The sequence below is a fragment of the Lissotriton helveticus genome, chromosome 7 (genome assembly GCF_964261635.1).
Source record: "Lissotriton helveticus chromosome 7, aLisHel1.1, whole genome shotgun sequence".
Classification (NCBI taxonomy): domain Eukaryota; kingdom Metazoa; phylum Chordata; class Amphibia; order Caudata; family Salamandridae; genus Lissotriton; species Lissotriton helveticus.
This window is the reverse complement of record NC_136068.1, coordinates 1,154,060,048-1,154,081,687: the sequence shown is the minus strand read 5'-3', so window position 1 is coordinate 1,154,081,687 and position 21,640 is coordinate 1,154,060,048. Positions and strand designations below refer to the sequence as shown.

Below are 21,640 nucleotides of genomic sequence, written 5' to 3'. Positions count from 1 at the left end.
GGAGCTAGAGAGAGGTGTTGGGGGACCCCATTGATGGAGCGTAGTCAAGAGTTTGCCCTCAAGCAGCGAGAACTCCGGTCACTGGCGGAGGGTGAGGCGCGAGACTACTCCCTTGCCGCGCAGCACCGGATATATGATACCGGGGACAAGAGTATGAAGCTGCTGGTGTGGTTGGAGCGCCGGGATCGAGAGCGATCCTGGGTTGCGGAGGTACGCGATGAGGGGGGAACCCTGGTATCGGCGGGGGTGGACATAGTGAAGGCCTTCGCCTCATATTATGAGGCGGTGTACACCCTGGTATGCAGCAGAACTGAATCTGATTGCGCGGAGTTCTTGCGGGACTTCGCTCTTCCCACGCTCACGGGGGAGCAGACTAACAGCCTGGAGAAGGACCTCACAGTCCTTTAATTAGGTGAATCCCTTAACCCCTTAACGCGCTTAAAGCTGGGAAAGAGCAGGGGCCGAACGGGCTCCCAGTGGGAATTTACAAATGACAGGCCAGTATAGTGACTGAACCCATGTGGTGCATGTTCCTTGAGGCACAGAGGTTGGGGTGCTGCCGCCAGACCAGCGGGAGGCCACGATAGTGGTAATTCAGAAGCCGGGGAAACTGGCGGACTGTTGCTCCTCATAACGATCGATATCGCTCATCAACCTGGAGGCCAAGGTCTTGGCTAAAGCTTTAGCGACGCGACTGCTCACAGTCCTGCCGGACCTGGTACATGTTGACCAGTCGGGATTTATGCCTCATAGGAGTACACGGCACAATTTGGATAGGCTTTATGGAGTAATGTACATGACGGAGGACGAGGGAGATACTCAAACGGTATTGATGGCGCTGGACGCCTCAATGGCCTTTGACAGTATCGAATGGCCCTATTTATTTATGGTCCTGCAGCGTCTGGGGTTTGTGCCGGTCTTCTGTGGCTGGGTGCGCCTGTTGTCTGAAAGGCCGGTGGCAAGGGTGAGGGTCAACGGGGTACTGTCCCGGGTGTTCCCCCTACAGTGTGGTATGAGGCAGGGGTGCCCACTCTCCCCTATCCTGTTCGCCCTGGCGCTAGAGCCATTGCCCCACTGGATTAGGAGAGAACGGTCATTCTGGGGTTTGTTGCTTACAGATGACTGGGAAGAGCGTATATCTTCATATGCCGACGATATAGTCATCTATATGGCTAGGCCCTACCACTCCATGGCGCAGGCGCTCCACCTTTTTGAATTATTTGGAAGCTACTCTGGCTACAGGATTAATTGGTCCAAATCATTGATTTACCCCCTCTCGGGGGCCCCCCCACGGGTCCCGTCACGATGTCCGGCCTTGGTTGTCACTGAGGGCTTTAAATACCTCGGAGTGTACGTTACTAGGGACAGGGCGGAGTTCTTTGCCAAGAACCTGGAGCCGCTTCTGGTGAGATTGGCGTCTGACGTCGCTCACTCGCGTGCCCTGCCCCTCACTCTGATGGGGCGCGCCGCGCTTTTTAAGATGTTGGCGTTGCCGCGTCTCCTGTACAACCTACAAAATTTGCCTTATCCGGTGCCAGACGGAGTGTTCTGGGGCATATCCCAGGCCATGAGGACGTTGCTATGGATGGGGGCAACCCGAGAATTGCGCTGACAAAGCTTACTAGGGGGGTGTATGATGGGGGGCTGGCCGTACCCGATGTTTGGCTGTACTATTGGGCCTCTCAGCTTCAGGTCATTAATGACTGGGTCTATGAGGCGGACTCGAAACCGGTTTACAGGGTGGATAGACACGTCATGCCGGAGGGTGGTTGTGAGCCTCTTCTCTATTCAAAGAAGCTCCGGAGGGATTTTCCCTCGCACACAGGGGTAGTACTGCTGTGCTGGAAGGAGGCTAACAAGTTCCTTGGTTGGGCTAATGCCGTAACCTGTCGGACCCCGCTTTGGTGTGGTGACCAGTTACTAGAGGTGAGGAGGCTCACCGGGTTCAAGGGCTGGAAACTGATTGGCATCGAATACCTTGGGGACGTCTGGAAGGGGGACGCTCCAAGGTCTTTTGAATACCTGGGGAAGGAATACCGAATGCATGCCTCACAGCACTATCACTACTTGTGTATTACACATGCTCTGCGCTCTCACATACCGGTGGGGACCTCAGTCCCAGAGTACTCACCAATGGAGGACAGGCTCTTGCTGGACCCCATTTTAGAAAAGCCCACGGCCACTATTTATCGCAAACTGATCAATAACATGCCTGATCCCCTATTGTCACTGCGGGCGAGGTGGGAGGAGGACATTTGCACTTTAGAGGATGATGATTGGCAGGACGCCCTGCAGAGCCCGCGTGAGATAGCGATACGGGTCCGGTTTCGCCTGGTCCAGCTAAAAATTCTGCACCGGGTCTACTACCCACATACTCACTTATTCTCATGGGGCAGGACTCGATCTCCTTTGTGTGCAAGAGGATGCCACGAAGAGGGTATGTTTTTCCATATCCTTTGGGACTGTCCTAGCGTGGCACCATTTTGGTCTAAGGTGGCTCACACTATAGAGATAGTAGTGGGGTCGCCAGTTCCGGTGGAGCCAAGGTGGCTTTTATTAATGATTAAAGGGCCGACTGACTGGACAAGGTAGAGGAGATCTGGCTGGCCTTGGCAGCAGGGGTGGCGAAAAGGAATATTGCCCGGGGCTAGGGGGCGCAGGAGGCCCCACAATGGGACCAGTGGCGGCGACATTTAGATTGGTGCCAGAGGGCGGAGGAGATGATTTACAAGGCTAGGGGGTGTGTGAAGAAGTGGAGGAAGGTCTGAGGCCCCTGGCGGAAATACCGAGGATCCGGGGGGGGGGCAAGGTTAAAAAAAAAGAATTTTTTTTTAAAAAAACATGTTCTTTTTTCTTTGATTCTGGATTTTGTCTAAACCTCAACTTAAATGCATATATAAAGCATTCTGCCACACTTCGTGGTTTAGTCGCATAAAAAACGATCAATAAATAAATAACATGCGTTGAAGTGCGACTTGTGAGCCAATTAATATTTATATGGAACCCTTGACATATCTTATCTAATAATCTTAAAATAATGCTCCCATGCAGGGTGGGGATGATGATGTCCTCAAGAACATCCCCGCAGCGATGAGGCAGGCAACAAATACACCAGCATAGCCAAATAAATAGGCCTTAAGCTCAAGAAGACTAAAGTTCAATGGAAGTTAGATACCATGAAGGTTTATTAAGTAATAAAAGTGCAACGCAGAAATATTAGTAAAAATGCACTTTAAATCAATATACAGAATTAGCATAAGGCCTAATCAACACAGGTACAAGAAAATTAAATTAAGTAAAATGTCAGACTAAAATGTCCTAAGAATGAGAGAGACAGATCTGGATCCGCTCTCAAAAGACTAGGCAAACAAGTCTCAGCTCAACTCCACACATATGGAGTCTTTTTTATAGAAAAATGCAAGCAAAATTCGCAGAATTTGCATAGGGTGAGCGCATTCTCAGACAGATTGGCAAAACATAACACAAAATGTAATGCAGCCTCATCTAATACTGTGCCAACACCATCCTCTAAATAAAATATTAATGCAGCCCTTTTGACCTAATGTCATTGGATATGGCATTACAAATCGAGTTACATACAAATCAATAACAGTCTCATTTATGAATAGGCCTACAGTGGAACAAGCAGGAAGAACCTTGGGTTGTTGCAAAGTAAGTAAACTTCCACTGGGGTTCTTTGTGAACAACATTGTTACTACAGAGCATTTCATAATGCACAATTTGCCACGTGAGATAAGAAGAGAAATGAAAACACGCACATCATAGTTGCGTTTAAGATTCAAGGTGGAAGTTAGCGCTAGTTCGAGCCTAGTTTGGTTTAGAACAGAAAGAGACTGGTTTGCAAAGTGTAGTGTTCTTGTGTTCGGTTTTAAATGTTAATAATGTTTAGCACATATTATTTATAACTCCGAACTATCTTTAACAGAACCAAACATTTGTTCTTTACCTGTGTTGTTCTGTATTAGAAGATTTGTGAACCTTTTATACGGTTGTTCTCCAGGGTGAAGCAGATAGAGATCAGGAGTGAGTTCCCTTTTTCCCAATTGGCCACGAGAATGGTAGAGAGAAATGTGAATGAGCATTGGCAGTGCATAAATGATGAGAATAAGCACTCTGAAAAGACAAATAGGAAAAATACCTCATTAGCTAGTTGTATGTATATGGCATTTATATTCATAGTCTTTGAAAATGTGTAGATTTTTTTTTAAATATTACTAGTGAACTAAACAAGTACATGTGTGGTCAGCCTGCAGACCTTAAAGCCTGTACCTAGAGGAGCTATATGTATCAAATGCAAAAAAAAATAACTGCTTCTGCACGGTAACATGGCCTATAATTTCTCGAAATATTTATAGTATTGTTTTCCACTTATTGTTTTCATCTTGTTCCTTTCAATAAGATTCTGGGCCATATATCACGTTCGTGAACATATTCAGATGTGGAATGGTGGAAAAATAAATCAAGGCGTGGAATGGTGATGGATGGAATGTCTGTTTGAAAGCTTGAGAATGTTCAAGTGGAATGAGAACATATGTGTGTGGACATTTGAGAGGGGTCAATTGTGGGATGAAGGCATCTGGTGCTAGCAGTGCTGAATGGCTCTCATACAAAGGAACTTGTAATAACGACCTAGGACCATACATATTGTGTAATTTCTGCTTTACAACTTATACATATCTCACAATCACAGTCTTAGAGAGCAGAGCTAGACATATCTTACTGGATCATACTGGAATGCTTTCGATCAATAGCAATCAAAGAACCAGACAGTAGACGTGTTATACCAGTATAAAATGGAACATACTTTAGCAATAGGCCACCTGAACACAGCATAAGTTATCATTCAAATATTAGCTTTATTTATGTTTCACAAATGCAATAATTTTGTCCAAACATCGGTTTGTTAATTTCTAAAAATGCAGGCATGTCACCATGAAATGCAAAATCTTATTTTTTTTTGTCCAAATAAACTCAATACCCCCAAACAGACGCTTGTCAGCTAGCTGCCTGGATTTTTCTCACAAAATACCAGATTGTAAGTTGTTTTGTTTTTTAAATGCTTGGCTCCCAGATATTAGACTGCCATTTCACCAAGGATTCACACATGTCGCACACCCAAAGATTATTCCTTTCATTTCCATTTATTATCGGTAATCATTATCAGGAATGGGCATTATCTTGTGGGAATTTCCAAGCCTTTGCCAAAAGCAGCCATCATTGCTTTCATTTGAGCTGATAGTATGAGATCAAACAAATAGACATTAAATATTTTAGAGCAAACACATACTCTAGTAACTGCACTATTCAACAACAGAAAAAAATATGATGGAATATGAAACAGAAAAAAACACGAAGAGGAAGAAGGAAAGAATGAAATCAAAAAGGACAGAAGAAATTACCACGCCACCAGAAGACGTATTTACTGATGAATATTCCTTTAAATTCATCAATTTCTCTAATCGTTAACTCAAGGTTTTGCAGTTTTGTCTGTTTTTTCTTTCCAAAGAAATTATGGTCCATATTACGATGTTGGTGGACCTATTTAATTTGCTTTTAAGTCCTCGTAAAGTAGCGTTACATGTACCCAGGGCCTGTAAAATAAATTCTACCAGCGGACCTGCAGCACCTATTGTGTCACCCAATTAAGTAGCCCCTTAAACATGTTCTAAGCCTGCCACTGCAGCCTAAATACAGTTTTGAACTGCCTATTCAATTTGGAAATAGTATTCCCTTGCTAAGCTTTAAACTGTACTTTTATTATACACAAGCCTCTAAGGTAGACCTTAGGTAGTCCATAGTGCAGGGTGTAATGTAAATAAAAGGTTGGACATGCACTTTTAAGTTTTACATGACCTGGATATGAAAAACTGTTAAATTCATTGTTCAGCACAGTGAGGCCTGTCTCTCCTCATAGGATAATATTAGGTTGCATCGTTAACCTTTGAGTGGGAGCAGGTAAGGATGTCATGTTTGGTGTCTGAGAAATTTTAATTACATTCCTATTTAATTGTAAAGTAGGATTTGAATTACAATTTTGAAAATGCCACTCTTAGAAAGTTAATGTAAATGGAATTGCGAATGCACTCCTTCCCTGCTGGGAGGGAGCGAGCATTGGGATTGAATTTTTTAAGCAGGAGTGGAGACATGAAGAGATCACAATGCCGGTTTTGGCTTTCACAAGGTAAATGGGGTTAACTTGGCTTTCGTGTTGGATGAGGGTTTTAATTTCAGTTGTGAATGGACAAGGGGTAGTTTAAGGGGTAACTTGAGCTTTTAGGCACTAATTAGATGTAGGATATGAGAGTTGGATTTTGTTTACAAACATGTTTCACATTGGTTAGTTGGTGGGGTGACTGTGAGGGTGGTTAAGGGAGGTGATTTTCGGTTCGATTAGGAATTATTATTTTCTGTTTTCTTCAGGTATTGTGCAGATTATGTTTTAGAGTGGTTGGCTAAAGGCATCTTTCTAAATTTGTTACAGCGACCCCTGACGAAGAACTAGACAGGTTCGAAATGCATTGGGTTATATCGAAAGTCCTGTACTGAAATATGATTGACTGCACACGCTCATGTTAAAGCTTGGATTGGCTACAGAAAGCGTTTTGAAAATGCATGAATAAAGTATTCAGTGCTATGCTGTCTCCAAATTGATTCTACAAAAATACAGAGCTCAGGATAATTAACATGACAAGTTGACTGGTTTAACTTGGTTTACAGTGAAGGCTTGTTTTACTTGAAAAATGTTCCCTTTAAAGCAGTGCAGCAGATGGGGCCGCTAAACGCGCAACCGTTTTGTAGTGACTCTTAGAAAGTTGGCATTTTCCTGCACTAACTAGTTGTTACCTGCTGCATGTTCCTGGGTCACATGACTGTGTGTAATTAGTAGTTGGCCTTGGTATATTCATCCCAAAAAGGAACCTAAAGAGGGATTAGGTGTGGCTGGATGGATCATCACAAGCAGAATCGGGGGAAAGCTGGGCACAGCACGATTTGCAACTCAATAGGTTGTGCCATGCCTTCACAGAAAGGTCTCCACATACATTGTTGATGCAGCCAGGTTGGAGCCAAGGCAGGGCAGGCAGACAACTGAAAGCACTTCAAAAGAAATTTTCTAGGAACTTCTCCTACTTCAAAGAAGGTACCGGGTATAGAATTAGGACACTCAGACCCACTCTTCAGTTTACTTTCTGAACCTGCAGATGGGCTCTAAGAGGACTGCCTGGTTCTGTGGCCTGTTGTGTACTTCGGAAGACTGCTTTGCTGCTTTGCTGGTGCCTGAAGCCGGTCTTGAACCATCATATGCCTGCCCTGCTGCTTGAGCCCTGTTCCACTTTTACTGACTTCTAGAAACCAGGACTAGCAGAGTGGCTCAAAGGGCTAGTTGGCTGGCCTTCTGAGAATCAGAGACAGTAAAGGCTTCAACCATATTAAACCCGCATCTGGATTCACCCTGAGTGAGGCCCGACCTTCCAGTTGGTACCCCTCCATCCTGGACCCTTGGAAGGTGTCCTAAAGGTGCTCAGATAGATACAAAACAAAGCTTGGGATTTAGAATATTTCTGGCTAAAAACTGCTTTGAGAACCAATAGGGGGCTGGGACCAAACAGTTTGTCTATTCACCCAGAGTGTATCACCAGTCAGCCTGACTTTGCGGCAACCCCCTCCATGTTGTGCGCAGCAAATCCGGTTCAGCAATGCTTCGTAGAAAGGGTATCCTGCCTCATGGAGCCCTTTTCAGCTACAGTTTAAAGCCACATCGCGCTGGAGGTTTTCAACTTTACCTTCTCAGAACATTTTTGTTACAGTTCTTTAAATTCCACAGGTCAGCTCTGACCGGACCCAATACACTTCGTGGTCGGCTATATTTTTGTCAGTTAGTCATAAACTTTATTTCAGTCATAAAAGTAAAGATACAGACGTTTCGTGAAAACAGAATTGTTATACACATGCTAAAAATATGACGAACATTTGTTAAAATTAGTGCAAAAAGTACAAAGCAAGGATGCACAAAAATGCAGCACAGGCTCATAACAACAGAGTAATAAATAGCAAGGCACATCATAAAACAATTAATCAATTGTTTAAGTAAAGCTAAAACGGCAAAGACCATAAAAGCATGATTTGCAAATTAAAACAGGAAATGGAAATGTATAAGAATTAAAAAAAAAGGTTAAAAGGTACATTAAAGGAGATTATTTTAGCAATATCCAAAATGTTAGTGTTGTAGCTTCAAGACAGACCTTCTAATAAACCATATGGTGCCAAGGAATTTGCTACAACACAGACAACTACAAAACTAGTGTCAGATTTTAGGATGCGCAGCGCCTCTAAATGGCACTGAATACCAGAGCATTTACGTATGGGAGCTAACCATTTAGCTTCTCGGCCGCTTGTACAATGGGCAGGTCAGAAATATATAACCTATCAATTCTACAGCATGAGGACAGCCTGGACAATATTGTATATCCCTAGGAGATGGATGCCAGGAAGCTGTAAATGCGTTTACTGGAAGTGAACAAAATCTAAATTGCATAAACAGCTTACTGTCCAGGGGTGACGTAATAGCATCCAGGTAATATTCATATGAAGCAAGCTGGTTGAACTCCATAAACTAAGTGGTTAGATGTCCCCAGGATGAGTATGAAAGGCAAGACTGGGCAACCCAATGCCAATAATATTTCTTAAGTGATTACTTTGTAGGCAGCCCTATGTTTTTACTTGATTACTGTTTGTGTGCTGCATGAATACTTTACACATTGTCTCTAAGTTTAGCCTGACTGCTTTTGTGGCAAGCTAATAGAGGGATAAGCATAGGTTAATACAGTGATTTTATGGTACACCTTGACAGGGCGTTTGGCTGTTGCTTGAGCACAATTAACACCCCACTCAACCAGCGACCCAACTTCTCACAGACAGTTCTTAAAATTTCGAATTGTAGTGGGTCGCAGTGGGACCTATATCATGGATATTAAAGAGGTAGTTTGCAAATTGTGATTCATTAAGAATACAAGCCATAACACAGTTGATGGCTTCTTGTCAGCAAACCACCATGTCTGGGATTGCTAAGAAAATCAGTCTGCGTTTACAATAAAAACGTTTCCATAACAAACTTATTTTCACAGCCACAATGGAGAATTGGGTTCAAAGGCACCAGTACCCTTTTGTAAATGAATTACTACTCCTTTCGTTGAAGTTGTAAAATTGATACTCTGTTTACCAATTTGGTATTCAGTGGGGATACAAACAACATGCCCCTTCGATATACTGAATAAATATTCATTTGGATTCTCATTTAAGAAGTCACAAAAACTTATCTGATTCCTAAAATTTACAGGAGCACCAGTTGCATTACAGACGTTTACATTCAGTTTTGTTAGGAACAGCGAGAATAAGTGGTTTGCCCAGAATCAAAGCATATTGAGCGCCCCTGCCGAGACTCAAACCCGTTTCCCCAGGTTCACGGTCGACTGCTTTTGCTGTTAGGCCACATCCTCTCCCCAAGATCTTCCATCCAAAATATTGAGTTGACTAATATTTTTGTAATATTGGTCAACAGTGACCTAGAATCTTATCTTAACGTTTAGAGTAATGGGCAATGCAACTTAAACAATGACCAGTAGGACGCACTGCAGTCATTGAGGAAGGTCCCAAATACAGTCACTAACTCCTCTGACAAGGGGAAATATTTTCATGACGAAAACAGATTTGTTCTTGCATGGCACATACAGGCAACCTAATGATTTCAAATGCTATGAGAGATTAAAGTTTGACCGTACCTTCACTGCATGAGGAGACATAAAGAAAAGCGTTTGTAGTGGTGGGAGGCCTAAGTTCTCTCTTTGGCTGATTTTGACTATTTGGCATTTAAACATCACTGACATCTACTTTTTATCCCCTTCCTAAGATGGAGAAGTATAGGTAGAATTATTGTTGGAGCATAGGATACCTAAACATTTGGCAAGCTGTTTAAATACATTTTTGCTTCCTTATGTGAAGTGTCAGCCACCCTATCTTTGTGACTCTCTATATGTTCTTAATTGATATGTAGTTCTATTTTGAGTTTGCCATCAGAATGTGAATGACACCCCATTTGTTGTATTACAAGCACAATAGGCCATAATGGGCTAGCGATATAGTAGATCGGACATCTGCCCGATTTGTGAGAGTATTCTGCCCACTAACCTCTAAATAACTCTCCTAAATACTTCTCTTAGAGGATAGAATATTGTGTGATCACATTGGATTTCATATTCCTTTATCCGTGTACTGAAAATGATTAGTTTGAAGGCCATTGCCTATTTTCAACAGGCTTGATTGGCTTTCTACTTTCACACAATGTTATGCCCCTTGATATGATGGAGGTCATTCTTTAAAATATTTTTCCTGCAGAAATGTGAACTAGCAATGGGCTCATGTATTGCTCCTTCATTTGCTAATCTGATGATGGGCTACCATGAAAGAACTGTGGCCTGTGATCCATAGCCTTCCTCAATTGGGAAGGAGGGGTAAATAATCTGAAAGAACAACTGAGTGTACTGAATGATAAATATTTAGTTAAGATTCACAAATAGGTGAATCTAATAGAGAAGTACAACCTGTACTCAAAGTTCTTTCATAAGCCTAGTTCTACAACCTTGGTTCTCTATGTCCAAGTGGCCATCTACTGAAGATAATTGCTTTTTTTAAATCCAAGATGTAGGAAAGATTTGTAGCCAGAGGTGACAAACAAGAAATCGTTATTAAGGGTAGTCCTAAAGCACTAGGTCAAGTGATGGCCATTCTCTGTACTTAAAAGTAAGCATAGTAAAATAATGGTAAATTATACATTTATCACCCTATTTATGTTATGTGATATATGTACCAAACATTGGACAATCATTCACGCTGATCTAGATTTAAAGCGTTATGTGTCCCTAATACCTTATATGTTAAGGAAGACTCCATTGGTAACATCATAACAAATAGACTTTTTACAAATAAAAAATAAGGAAGGTTTTTTACCTGATGTATAATACAAGAATGACTATTTATATCTATAAATATATATTACACAGTGGCAGTAGCAAATCTGTAGTCATAGTTAGGGTTAAAAGAGATAGGAAATCCTGGGATTTCGGGGCAATAATACCTTTGTGCCCGTTTGAAAAACCTCCAAGTATGCAAATCTTTGCAGTTATTAGACAAGCAGATGCAAAGAAAATGGGGGGGGTCCAAAGATGCATTAGGCACCAATGCATTTCCCATAAACGTTGTACGCATGCGTAGCACTAAAATGGCTGGATGGATTTGAATAAAATTTGGCACATTTATGTGTGTTGAGGATCCTTTTGGTTACTAGGTAAGATAAGTAGGGTAAGCATTTTTTAAGTAATAAGGTATTTTAACTTAGTGATACCTGTAGTTGTGGTACTTTCGTGGTATTTCACAGGAGTACCATGGTACACAACGATGACAAGTCATTATGTGATTGGCTAAAAACTGCCTTCACATAAATTAGAGGCAGCCATGTTTTTTTAAGTGCATCTTGGCAGTGTTCTGCGGTTTCATTCAGATATAGGTAAGTGTTTGATTTTCTACCCTTTATTTCAGTGGTACTCGGTAGGGGAAAATATTTATACGTTTCTATATACTTAAACAACATATGCTGAGTATTGATGATGTCATCAGTGATGTCATTTGAGATGTCATCAGTGATGTCATTAGTGAAGTCACTGACCATGTCATGAATGATGTAATATGTAACGTCATCAGCAGTGCATTGTGGGGTTGTGAGTTACAGTTAGCTCAACAAACTATAACTGCCAAATTTTTTTGGTTTTGTACGAGTACAATGTCCAACTAACTATAATGTCCCTGAAACCTGTTTTTTCAGTGAATTTCTATGGTTTTTTAAATGCTAATTTCTAACTATGACGTCCCTGAAACCTATGGTTTTTTCAGTGAATTTCAAAGGTTTTTTAAATGATAATTTCTAACTATGCTTACAAAGGTAGGTCATGTGAAGAAAGAGGAAGAAAGGCGCAAAAAGAAGCAAAATAAATGCAAAAAGAACCAAAAGAGGTGCAGAAAGAAGCATTTTAGCAAATTTCCGCATCCCTCGTGCCTCTTTCTGTACACCTCTTCCCTCTTTCTGCACCTCTCTTGCGTATTCTCTGCAACTCTCTTGCCTCTTCCTGCAGTTCTCTTGCCTCCTGTACCTCACTTGCCTCTTTCTGCACTCCTCTTGCTTCTTTCTGCATCCTTATTCTTTTTTATGCATATCTCTTGCCTCTTTCTGCATGTCTCTTGCCTCATTCTGTACATCTGCAGAAAGAGGCAAGAGAGTTGCAGACAAATGCAAGAGAGGAGCAGAAAGAGGGAAGAGGTGTACAGAAAGAGGCACGAGGGATGCAGAAATTTGCAACAGAGGTGCAAAAAGAAGCAAGAGCACTACAAAAAGAATGAACAGAGGTGCAGAAAGAAGCAAGAGGGGTACAGAAAGAGTCAGGAGAGGTGTACAAAGTGGCAAAAGGGGTATAGAAAGAGGCAATAGGGGTGAAGAAAGAAGCAGGAGAAATGCAGAAAGAAGCAACAGATGTGCTTAAAGAGGCAAGAGGGGTACAGAAAGAGGCAAGAGGGGTACAGAAAGAGGCAAGAGAGGTGCAAAAAGAAGCAGCAGAGGTGCTGGAAGAGGCAGGAGAGGTGCACAAACAGGCAAGAAAGGTACAGAAAGAGAGAACAGGGGTTGTAGAAAGAGTTAGGAGGGATACAGAAAGTTGCACGAGAGATGCAGAAAGTAGCAATAGCAGTGCAGAAAAAAGCAAGAGAAGTGCAGAAAGAAGCAATTGAGGTGGAAAAATAGGGAAGAGGGGTGCAGAAAGAGGCATGAGGGATGCAGAAATATGCAAAAGAGGCAAGAGAAGTGCAGAAACAGACAGGAAAGGTGCAGAACGAGGAAACAGGGGTGAAGACAGAGGGATAATACATTTGCAAAAGTGGTGCAGAAAGAGGCAAAAACACTTCAGGAAGAACCAACAGAGGTGCAGAAAGAGGCAAGAGGGGTACAGAAAGAGGCAAGAGAAGTGCAGAAAGAAGCAAAAGAGGTGCAGAAAGAGGCAAGAGAACTGCAGAAAAAGGCAAGAGAGTTGCTGAAGGAGGAAGGAGGGGTGCCCAAAGAGGCAAGAGGGGTGCAGAAGGAAACAAGAGAAGTGCAGAAAAAAGCAACAGAGGTGATGAAAGAGGCAAGAGGGGTGCACACACAGGCAAGAAAGTTACAGAAAGAGAGAACAGGGGTGCAGAAAGAGTTAAGAGGGATACAGAATTTTGCACGAGAGATGCAGAAGGTAGCAATAGCAGTGCCGAAAAGAGGTGCAGAAACAGGCATGAAAGGTACAGAAAGAGGGAACATGGGTGCAGAAACAGACACGAGGGGATACGGAAATTTGCAAAAGAGGTGCAGAAAGAATCAAGAGCAGTGCATAAAGAACTGTCAGAGATGCAGAAAGAGGCAAGAGGGGTGCACAAAGAGGTAAGAGTGGTGCACAGAGAGGCAATAGGGGTACAGAAAGAGGCAAGAGGGGTGCAGAAAGAAGGAAGAGAAGTGCAGAAAGAAGCAACAGAGGAGCTGAAAGAGACAAGAAGGGTGCAGAAAGAGGAAAGAAGGGTGCAGAAAGAGGCAAGAGGGGTACAGAAAGAAGCAAGTGAGGTGCAGAAAGAGGCAAGAGAGGTACTTAAAGAGTCAAGAGAGGTATAGAAAGTAGAAGAGGTGGCAGAAAGAGGCAAGAGAAGTACAGAAAGAGGCAAGAGAGGTGCAGAAGGCAGCAAGAATGGCTTGCACACCATTAATACCAATTTAACACCCACATTTATCAATAAGTTCTAGGTTTGCAAAGAGCATTCCACCACACTGTAACACTTGTCACTGAATTTTTGGTAACGTTTGAGCTAGAAACAAGGCTTTTTTTTCAAATCTGCAGATTAGGAAGCAGATGATGGATTATGCGGCCAGTGAAGAAAATGTATAATTGTGCGAAAGTCAGTGCAGCCAAAAAGTGGCATAATTCCAGTGGCCCTGCTCATACCTCTTACTAGGTCCAAAAGTGCTCCTCAGTGATTCCTTCTTTTTTTTGTCTCACTGAGTTCATAGTTGAGCTTCTATGGAAACTAGGAAGACTAAACCTGAGGTTACCACTCCACAACAAAGACTACCATACCACATAATTACTCTCCATAACACATAATCCCACTCTACATAATTCCTACACACTAAAAACCACATACTTTCTATCCACATAATTTCACTGAACAACGTACATCCACTCCACTCCAAAAAACATTAGTAAAAAACTTTTACATTTACAACACCAAGAGCTCTAACTCTCGCAAATGCGAAACCTATTGCATTGCAAACACTTCTTTAACTAGTAGAAGCGTTTGCAGAGTGGTGGAGAATGGGTGCTGGGCCTCCGACTAGCGCTCAGGAATTCTGCTGCGTAGGACTTACAGGAGGTACCAGGAGGGCTTCTTGGCCCCCAAAGTCCCTAAGGAGTAAAGTGGACTTCATCCCCCATCCATTGTCTGCTAGGAGACGCATTTACAGAGTGGTGGAGAAAGGGGGGGTTGCCTCCAAAGATGTTTTAGCAATCCCACTGCGTGGGACTTACTTGAGGTAACAGGAGGGGTAGTTGGCCTTGGGGTCAACTACCCCTCATATTACCTCCAGTAAGTCCTACTGTCAGGATCAACTATGTTACAAACACACAGGAGCAGAATGATGCCTTTTCCCAACTCTCCCCGAGCTACCTCTCCGCCAGGTTCTTATTGACACCCTAGCAGGTAAGTACCAAGGGGGGAAAGGTGAGTGAGAGAGAAGAGACTGCCTTGTAATCTTCTTGGAATTCTCTGCCTTGTCTTCTTCTTCTTCTTCAGGCTGTAACATGCAATTTAATCCTCACTTATTTTATCAACAACTTTAACTTAAAACAATACATATTTAACATATCTCACTATCTTACCAGAAGATTTCCAAGGGCTTGCCTCTCTTCTGTTGTAGGTGTGGAGTTATTTTATTTGTGTTAACATGCGTTCTTCTTTTCAGGGTCTGATTGTTTGTTCCAGCATCTATTGTAATCTTTTTACTCAATTCTCTAATTCTTTATGTGGAAATGTAGAGTTCTTTTCAACTGGTTCTCACAGTAACTCAAACACGAGGAGAAACAAAGAAACTCCTAATACTCACGTATTAGCCTTTTAACGTTCTACTCTTGGTATTACCATTTATTTTACAACCAAACTCAAGACTGCTCTTACGCTGCACCAAATGCTATTTCAAAGATGCAGCATGAAAATAGTTCTTCAGAAACTTAGCGCGAAAACAAATAAACGTATTCACTGTGCAACTGCCAAAACTAACTCAATGGCTAAGCATTAACCTGCTCGATTCAATAGACGTTAAATAATACAGCCACTAGTCTCTTTAACGTAGTTGCCGCTTCAAGTGCATGCGCATTATAATGAACTGTCTCACTCATGCGCAACGGAAAAAAACTCAGAAAACACTATTAACTCGAGCATGCGCTCGCACTGTCCATCGGAAGGGTTCGCAAGAATACTAACCTGCTGGTTCAAATGACTCTGGAACGTGACGAGGATGATCCGACGCCACCAACGACACCACCTTTCTTTCTAAAAATGACTACTTCTAGGTAGGTCCGAACCCAGTTATACTCTCTGTGAAGTGCGCCACAGAAGGTTACCGCGGGCTTCACCTGAGATTCTAAATTAAGGAGGCAGAACGACTAGACCGCTAAACGGTGGGTGTGCTGGCGGCCATCTTAGATGACCAGCGTCACCAGCAAACTCGCCAACTCCAATCAGGACAAATCTTCTGCACATTAGAGTGTGGAAAGGGGGCAGCAATAGTAGCCGCTACAGAGCCACAAGGAGGAAACCACCCGTGAGCCCTGACACCCACACAGCAGGATTGCTAAGTTCTCATAGCAGGGCACACCCCCTTTGCCCACCAACTTGCAGTCGCACCACCTGGTGCGCTCTTGGATGGGGATTGAAATCTCCTTTGCTGCTGGGGGTCCTTTAGGGGCCAAGTAGCCCACCTCTTACCTCCAGTAAGCCCCACACAATGGGATTGCTGAGAGGTGGACATAGGCCACGCCCCTTTTCTCCACCACTCTGCAAACGAGCCTCCTGGTGCGTTCTAATTTGGGGTATTAAGCCCCCTTCATTCTTGAGGGTCTCTGGGTCCAACTAGCCCACCAGGTACCTCCAGTAAGTCTCACACAGCTGAATTGCTGAGAGCGGTCCGAGGGAGGCCCCCTTTTTACACCACTCTGCAAATGCGTCTCCTGGCGCACTGCTGCTGAGGGGATGAAGTCCACTTGTGTCCTGAGGTCCTCAGGACACAAGAGGACCTCGTCACCCACCAGCAGTGCGCCAAGAGGCTTGTTTGCAGAGTGGTGCAGATTCGGACCACCTCTCTGCAATCCAGCTGTGTGGCACTTACTGGAGGTACCTGGTGGGCTAGTTGTCCCCCAGGGACCCTCGGGAATCAAGGGGACTTAATCGCCCAGTTCAGAACGCGCCAGGAAGAGCGTTTGCACAGTGGTGCACGGAGGGGGTGGGGCCTCCTGGGAATGCCGGCTTTTGCTTTTTTGGAAAGGGGATGTGTGGCCCCTCCTCCCCTCAATTATTTTTGGGCCCTGGAGGCTCCATCCCACAGGGCATGAGCATTTTTTTCTTTTTTTGTAACTAAAAAAACGGGGAGGGGGCCGCATGGCCCACCTTCCGTGAGCCACTATTGGCCCCGGGGATCCCTTACCCCGGTGCCTGACCTTATTTTCAATTCTTTTTTTATTTCCCCTTGAAGGGGGCGCCTGGCGCCCTTCCGCTGGGCCACTTTTGGCCCCGGGGACCCCATTCCCCGGGGCCTGGCCTCATTTAAAAACATTTTCCCAGGAGGGGGACCATGTGACCCCCCCTCCAGTGGGCCAATTATGGGCTTGGGGACCCCATCCTCCGGGGCCTGGCCAGCCTTGTTTTTGTTTAAAAAAAATTGGAGGGGGGTCCACGTGGCCCACCTCCTTTGGCCAATTATGGCCCTGGGGGCCCCATCCCCAGCGGCCGGTCCTTAGTATTGCGGACCGTGGTGAGAGCCCCACGGTCCCTGTTGGCTCCTCGCCTCCTGCGGGAGCCGGCATTGCTTTGGAGCATTTTCTAAATGAAGCCCTGGGGAGGTGGTGGTCCCCCTGGCTTGGGGGCCCGTGAGGCCTCCACCCTATTTCAATAATGCCCCAGGGAGGTGGCGGTCCCCAGGGCTGTGGTGGTCCCTGGGGCTGGGGTGTCCCCCACAGGCCCCAACACCATAATTTACAATTGCCCCAGGACCTGGCCCACCTGTGGGGTTTTTTAACAAACGAAGCGTGGGAGCCTATGCTTTGTTTTTTTTTCGGCCCGATTTGCGAACCCAGAGTGAATTTGGCTGAAATTATCAAATAAAATACTTTAGGCCTAGGAGGTCAGGTTGTTTTAACCCTGCCCCCTTTTCTTGTTTTTTTACATGTTTTTAACTGTTTTCTTGTGACTCGGTTACCAAGTCACAAGATGGCTGCCAACACATTCTGGTTTGGACTGTTGGAAGCCAATCAGAATTGAGCTTGTGCCCGAAGGGTTCGCGTACCCTCCTCGGTGCTCAGATATCGATATTTTCTTTTAATTTCTCAGCAGCTACTGAACGATTTACACCATTAAAAGAAAAACACGCTTTCTAGACCAAGACCTACCTTTTTGCCAAATTTGGTGTAATTCCCTTCAGCAGGTCAGGCTGTAGCTTAGGTTTAATTACCTATAGAAATTAACATGGAGAAAACGCGTTTTGGACCCCCCCCCCTTTATTCTGGAAGCAATAGCGACTTTGTGTGAGGTGCTACAAACTAAAATTGCCGTCCCAATCATGTTTCAGCTTTTGGCAGTCTCACACAATGTGGACTATATTTCTGCTCGTGCATTGGCATCTCCAGCAGTTGAAGTCTCCCGAAAGCTTCGCCTGACCCAATCTAACTGGAGACCAGTGCCATCTGTGTAGTATTCCCGATAATCCAAGCTTTGGTTTAGCCTCTCCCAAATGGTTGCAATCAGTGCTTAATTTGAGCCAGTGTTTGCCGGAGGAGGCCACTGGTACTTATTTGTGCAGGGGCGGCTCCTCCATTAGGGCGGAGGAGCATTGTTTCACTGCTTTCTTGCAGTGAGAGAAGCAGAAACATAATATGGTATTTTAAATACCATTTTCTGTTTCTGCTTCTCACGCTGAGAGAAAGGAGAATGGTATGCCTGGTTGGGGACGGGCGGGAGGGTATGCCTGGTTGGGGAGGGTGGGTGGGCTGGTGGGGGAGGAGTGGCTTGTCCACTGTTGTGGGCCCCAACTGTTTGGTCGGCCCCCTGGGGCCGATCAAACCAGTCATTGCAGCATTGTGATTGGCTATGGGGAGGGGAGGGAGGATGCCTGCTTTTTGTTCTCCTGAAGCAGCAGGAAAGGGAATTTTCACCGCTTTAGCGGCCGTTTTCGGCCGCTAAGCGGCGTTAATTCTATTGCCCTATTAGCAAGCTGTCGCCAACAGCAGTTAGCAACAGCTTTTAGGTGATAGCGAGCGCTTTGGGGCCCGCTTTGCATGTTAGCGATATTTATCCCTAATGACATGCAAAGTGGGCGTCCCCAAACTGTTAGCGACTGAAAACAGTTGCTAACATCGCTATTGCCTATTAGCAAGGCAGGCGTAGCGTTGGAAATATTTGCGCTAAGCGCGAATATCTCCAAATACTAACACCTGCCCAGACCAGTTCTTAGCCATGTTATCCAATGGGAGGTGGGTAAAATGGCTAAGAGCATTTCGTCGCTAATGCATGAATATCGCTGTATTCTTAGCGATATTCATGCATTTCACCGCTATCGCCGGAAAATGTATCGCTTTGGAGATAAACATTGCTAATAGCACGTTATCTCAGCGATAAATTCCGGCGATGCTCAGCGATAAAAAAATTGTCGCTAAGCCTATTTAGCGATACATATCGCTACTTGTTGGTAATATGCCCCCTGGTGAGGTAAGCTTTTTTTTTTTAATTAACCCCACCCCAGAACCCTAGCACATACCCCCGCTCCTCACCACCTGCGAGCCATGCGAACCACAACTGCATTTGTGGGGACAGGCACACTTATCCTTCTGCATCAGATATTTACAAGGGGGCAAAGGGCCTATGGTTACAGAAAGGCAATAAGTCAGTTATAAATGAGGCAAGAGAAGAACATTATTCTGCTGTCCAACAGTACTTAGTCCAGATTCATCACTCCTTTATGAATGAAGATCGTCCATGCGGATTTTAGACCCAAAATTCTGATTGTGCTGTTGCCCCATAATGGGCAATGTATATGAATCTGTCTGTCCGCATGTAATAGACAGTGATCGTTTTGCCATGCATGATGTGTGGGCCACAAAATCAAATGAGGTTTAATAGGTTTATCTGCAGAGTATAAAATACCCAAACCCGCCATGCTCCCACGAAGGCTTCTTCAATGGAGACCCACCTTGGATGGTCCATGTGTGGATACACCTTGGGTGGTCCAGTGTGTAATATTCTGTGTGTGGGAAAAGGAGACTCCACATTCTATTCTTGTATGCAATTTACTCATTTTCAGTCTGGGTTTTTTCCTCCCCAGACAAACAGCATTAGTTTTCAGTACCTCTAATGAGACCATTGTGAACACATAGTTAATTATTGTTAGCACAATGATTTTAACAATCTGTACTCTGCTCCACTGTTAGACTTGGCATCCTTAAGGTGGTATTCTCACAATCTTTTTCCTTTTAAACTCCACTTATGCTGTTTGTTTTTGTTGGCCTTAGGACTCTGAGCACTTTACCACTGCTAACCAGTGCTAAAGTGCATGTGCCCCTTCCTTAAACCCATGACTTGTATCTTTTTCTTCAGAGTGGTCCACCTCCTCCTCTTTGGGAGGCTTTTTGGCCTCTTTCTTTTGGTTACCCCCACCATGCCTAATCTTGGTCACTCTTGTTTTTACCCAATGACCAGCCTTCCTCCCGAACTCTTGGGGAGAGACTGGCCCCCGGTCCACCAGGTATTAATGCAACGTTTCATGAACACAATTACTTAACAGATACTCTTTCATCAACAAATGGTAAAGCCCATCATAATCGTGCTCATTGCTACCTTTTAACTAACCACCTAGTGTTTTTACTGAAAAGTTTACAAAATCAACCCAGGACTTACTCTGGGTTGTCAGTGTCTCCCTGATCTTGCTCCTATACTTGTCAGTGGTGAGTCCAACGCCCTCAATCAGGGTACCCTTCATGTGGTCATAAGATTCAACATCTGCCTCATTCAATGTTAAGAGTCTATCCCTGTATTTACCTGAGAACAGTCCCGAAAAGAGAGAGCCCCAATACTTCTGTCTGACCTTCCTTGCTCTACATACTCTTTCAAAAGCTGTGAACCATTTTGTAATGTCATCACCATCTGTACATTTAGGGATAATCCCTTTGGGAATTTTAGGATCTGAATTTCCTCGCTAATTATAATTCTGCTGCCACCAGACATGGCTCCTAGGCCCATCTCAGCTCTTTCTCTTTCTATGGTCAGAAGTTTAGCTTCTAATGCTATCCTCTTGGCCAGTTTCTGAAGATCTGTATGTCCAGGATCTACTTCTTCTGAGACACTACTAGGAGTTTTCCTAGAGGTATTGCTTGCTGAGGGGGCAGCTTTGGAATCAGAGTGAATCTCATCCACTACTTGCTCTTCATCTGCAGGGAGGTTGTTATCCGTGGCGCTAGCATTTTTTGCAAGCAATGTTTGCAGGTAGTCTTTTGTGGGTCTATATCCAATGGGAAGGTTCCTTGCATTGCACAGGGCCCTAAGTCTGTCCAACAAAAGGTTCTTAACCAGCCCAAGGTTGAGCTACTGGAAAGTACCTGGTGCATGAGTCAAAAATAGGAAAAAATGTTTTTATCTAAAGACAATTTAGGATTACTTCATGTAATCACTTATCAACTAAGTAGACTGTGGGTTCACAAGGAGTGTGTGTTTTAAAAACAGACATTTGAAATGTGTACATAATGAAGAGCCCTACAACGTTCTGTCTGCTATGGCACTAGGTAAAAAATGAGCAATACCCAACACAAAACCACACAGGAATGCCTCTTCCATCGAGCCGATGTTGATCGAACCACTGGGCAGTGAAAGAAGGGCAGACAGAGTTGCTATGTCTACCGTATTGTAGGCCTGGGCAGTAAATTCCGTTCTGCTAACGTAATTTGGGTAATTTCACATTCCACTGAAAATGCGGAATTCCCCAAAATTTCGCAATCCGGGGCTTCGCTGAATTTTTTTGCTTGTTCGCGCTTTCAAAATGCGTGTTCACTAGATATTTGCCCTCGGGCACACAAACAGCATTCGCAAACAGGAAAAAAGCATTGCGAACGGGTGGAACAAGCAATTAAGCGTGTTCACAGAACTTTGCGTGCTCGTGTAGATTTTTTACCGTTTCGCTGTGCTTTGCGTAGCGTGACTACACAAATTCCGCCCACCCCTACTGTAGTGCCTCCTTGCTTGCTGTACT

The 21,640-nt window shown here is 44.1% G+C and overlaps 1 protein-coding gene across 1 annotated transcript in view; it reads right to left on the bottom strand.

Annotated features, from left to right (window-relative positions):
* LOC144770057 (ATP-binding cassette sub-family A member 10-like) overlaps positions 1-21,640 on the bottom strand; it is a 1,719,125-nt gene that overhangs the window by 859,546 nt on the left and 837,939 nt on the right. Inside the window, exon 20 of the mRNA XM_078654288.1 lies at positions 3,968-4,134. Within this exon, the coding sequence (XP_078510414.1) occupies positions 3,968-4,134 (167 nt within the window). The remainder of the gene's footprint in view (positions 1-3,967; positions 4,135-21,640) is intronic.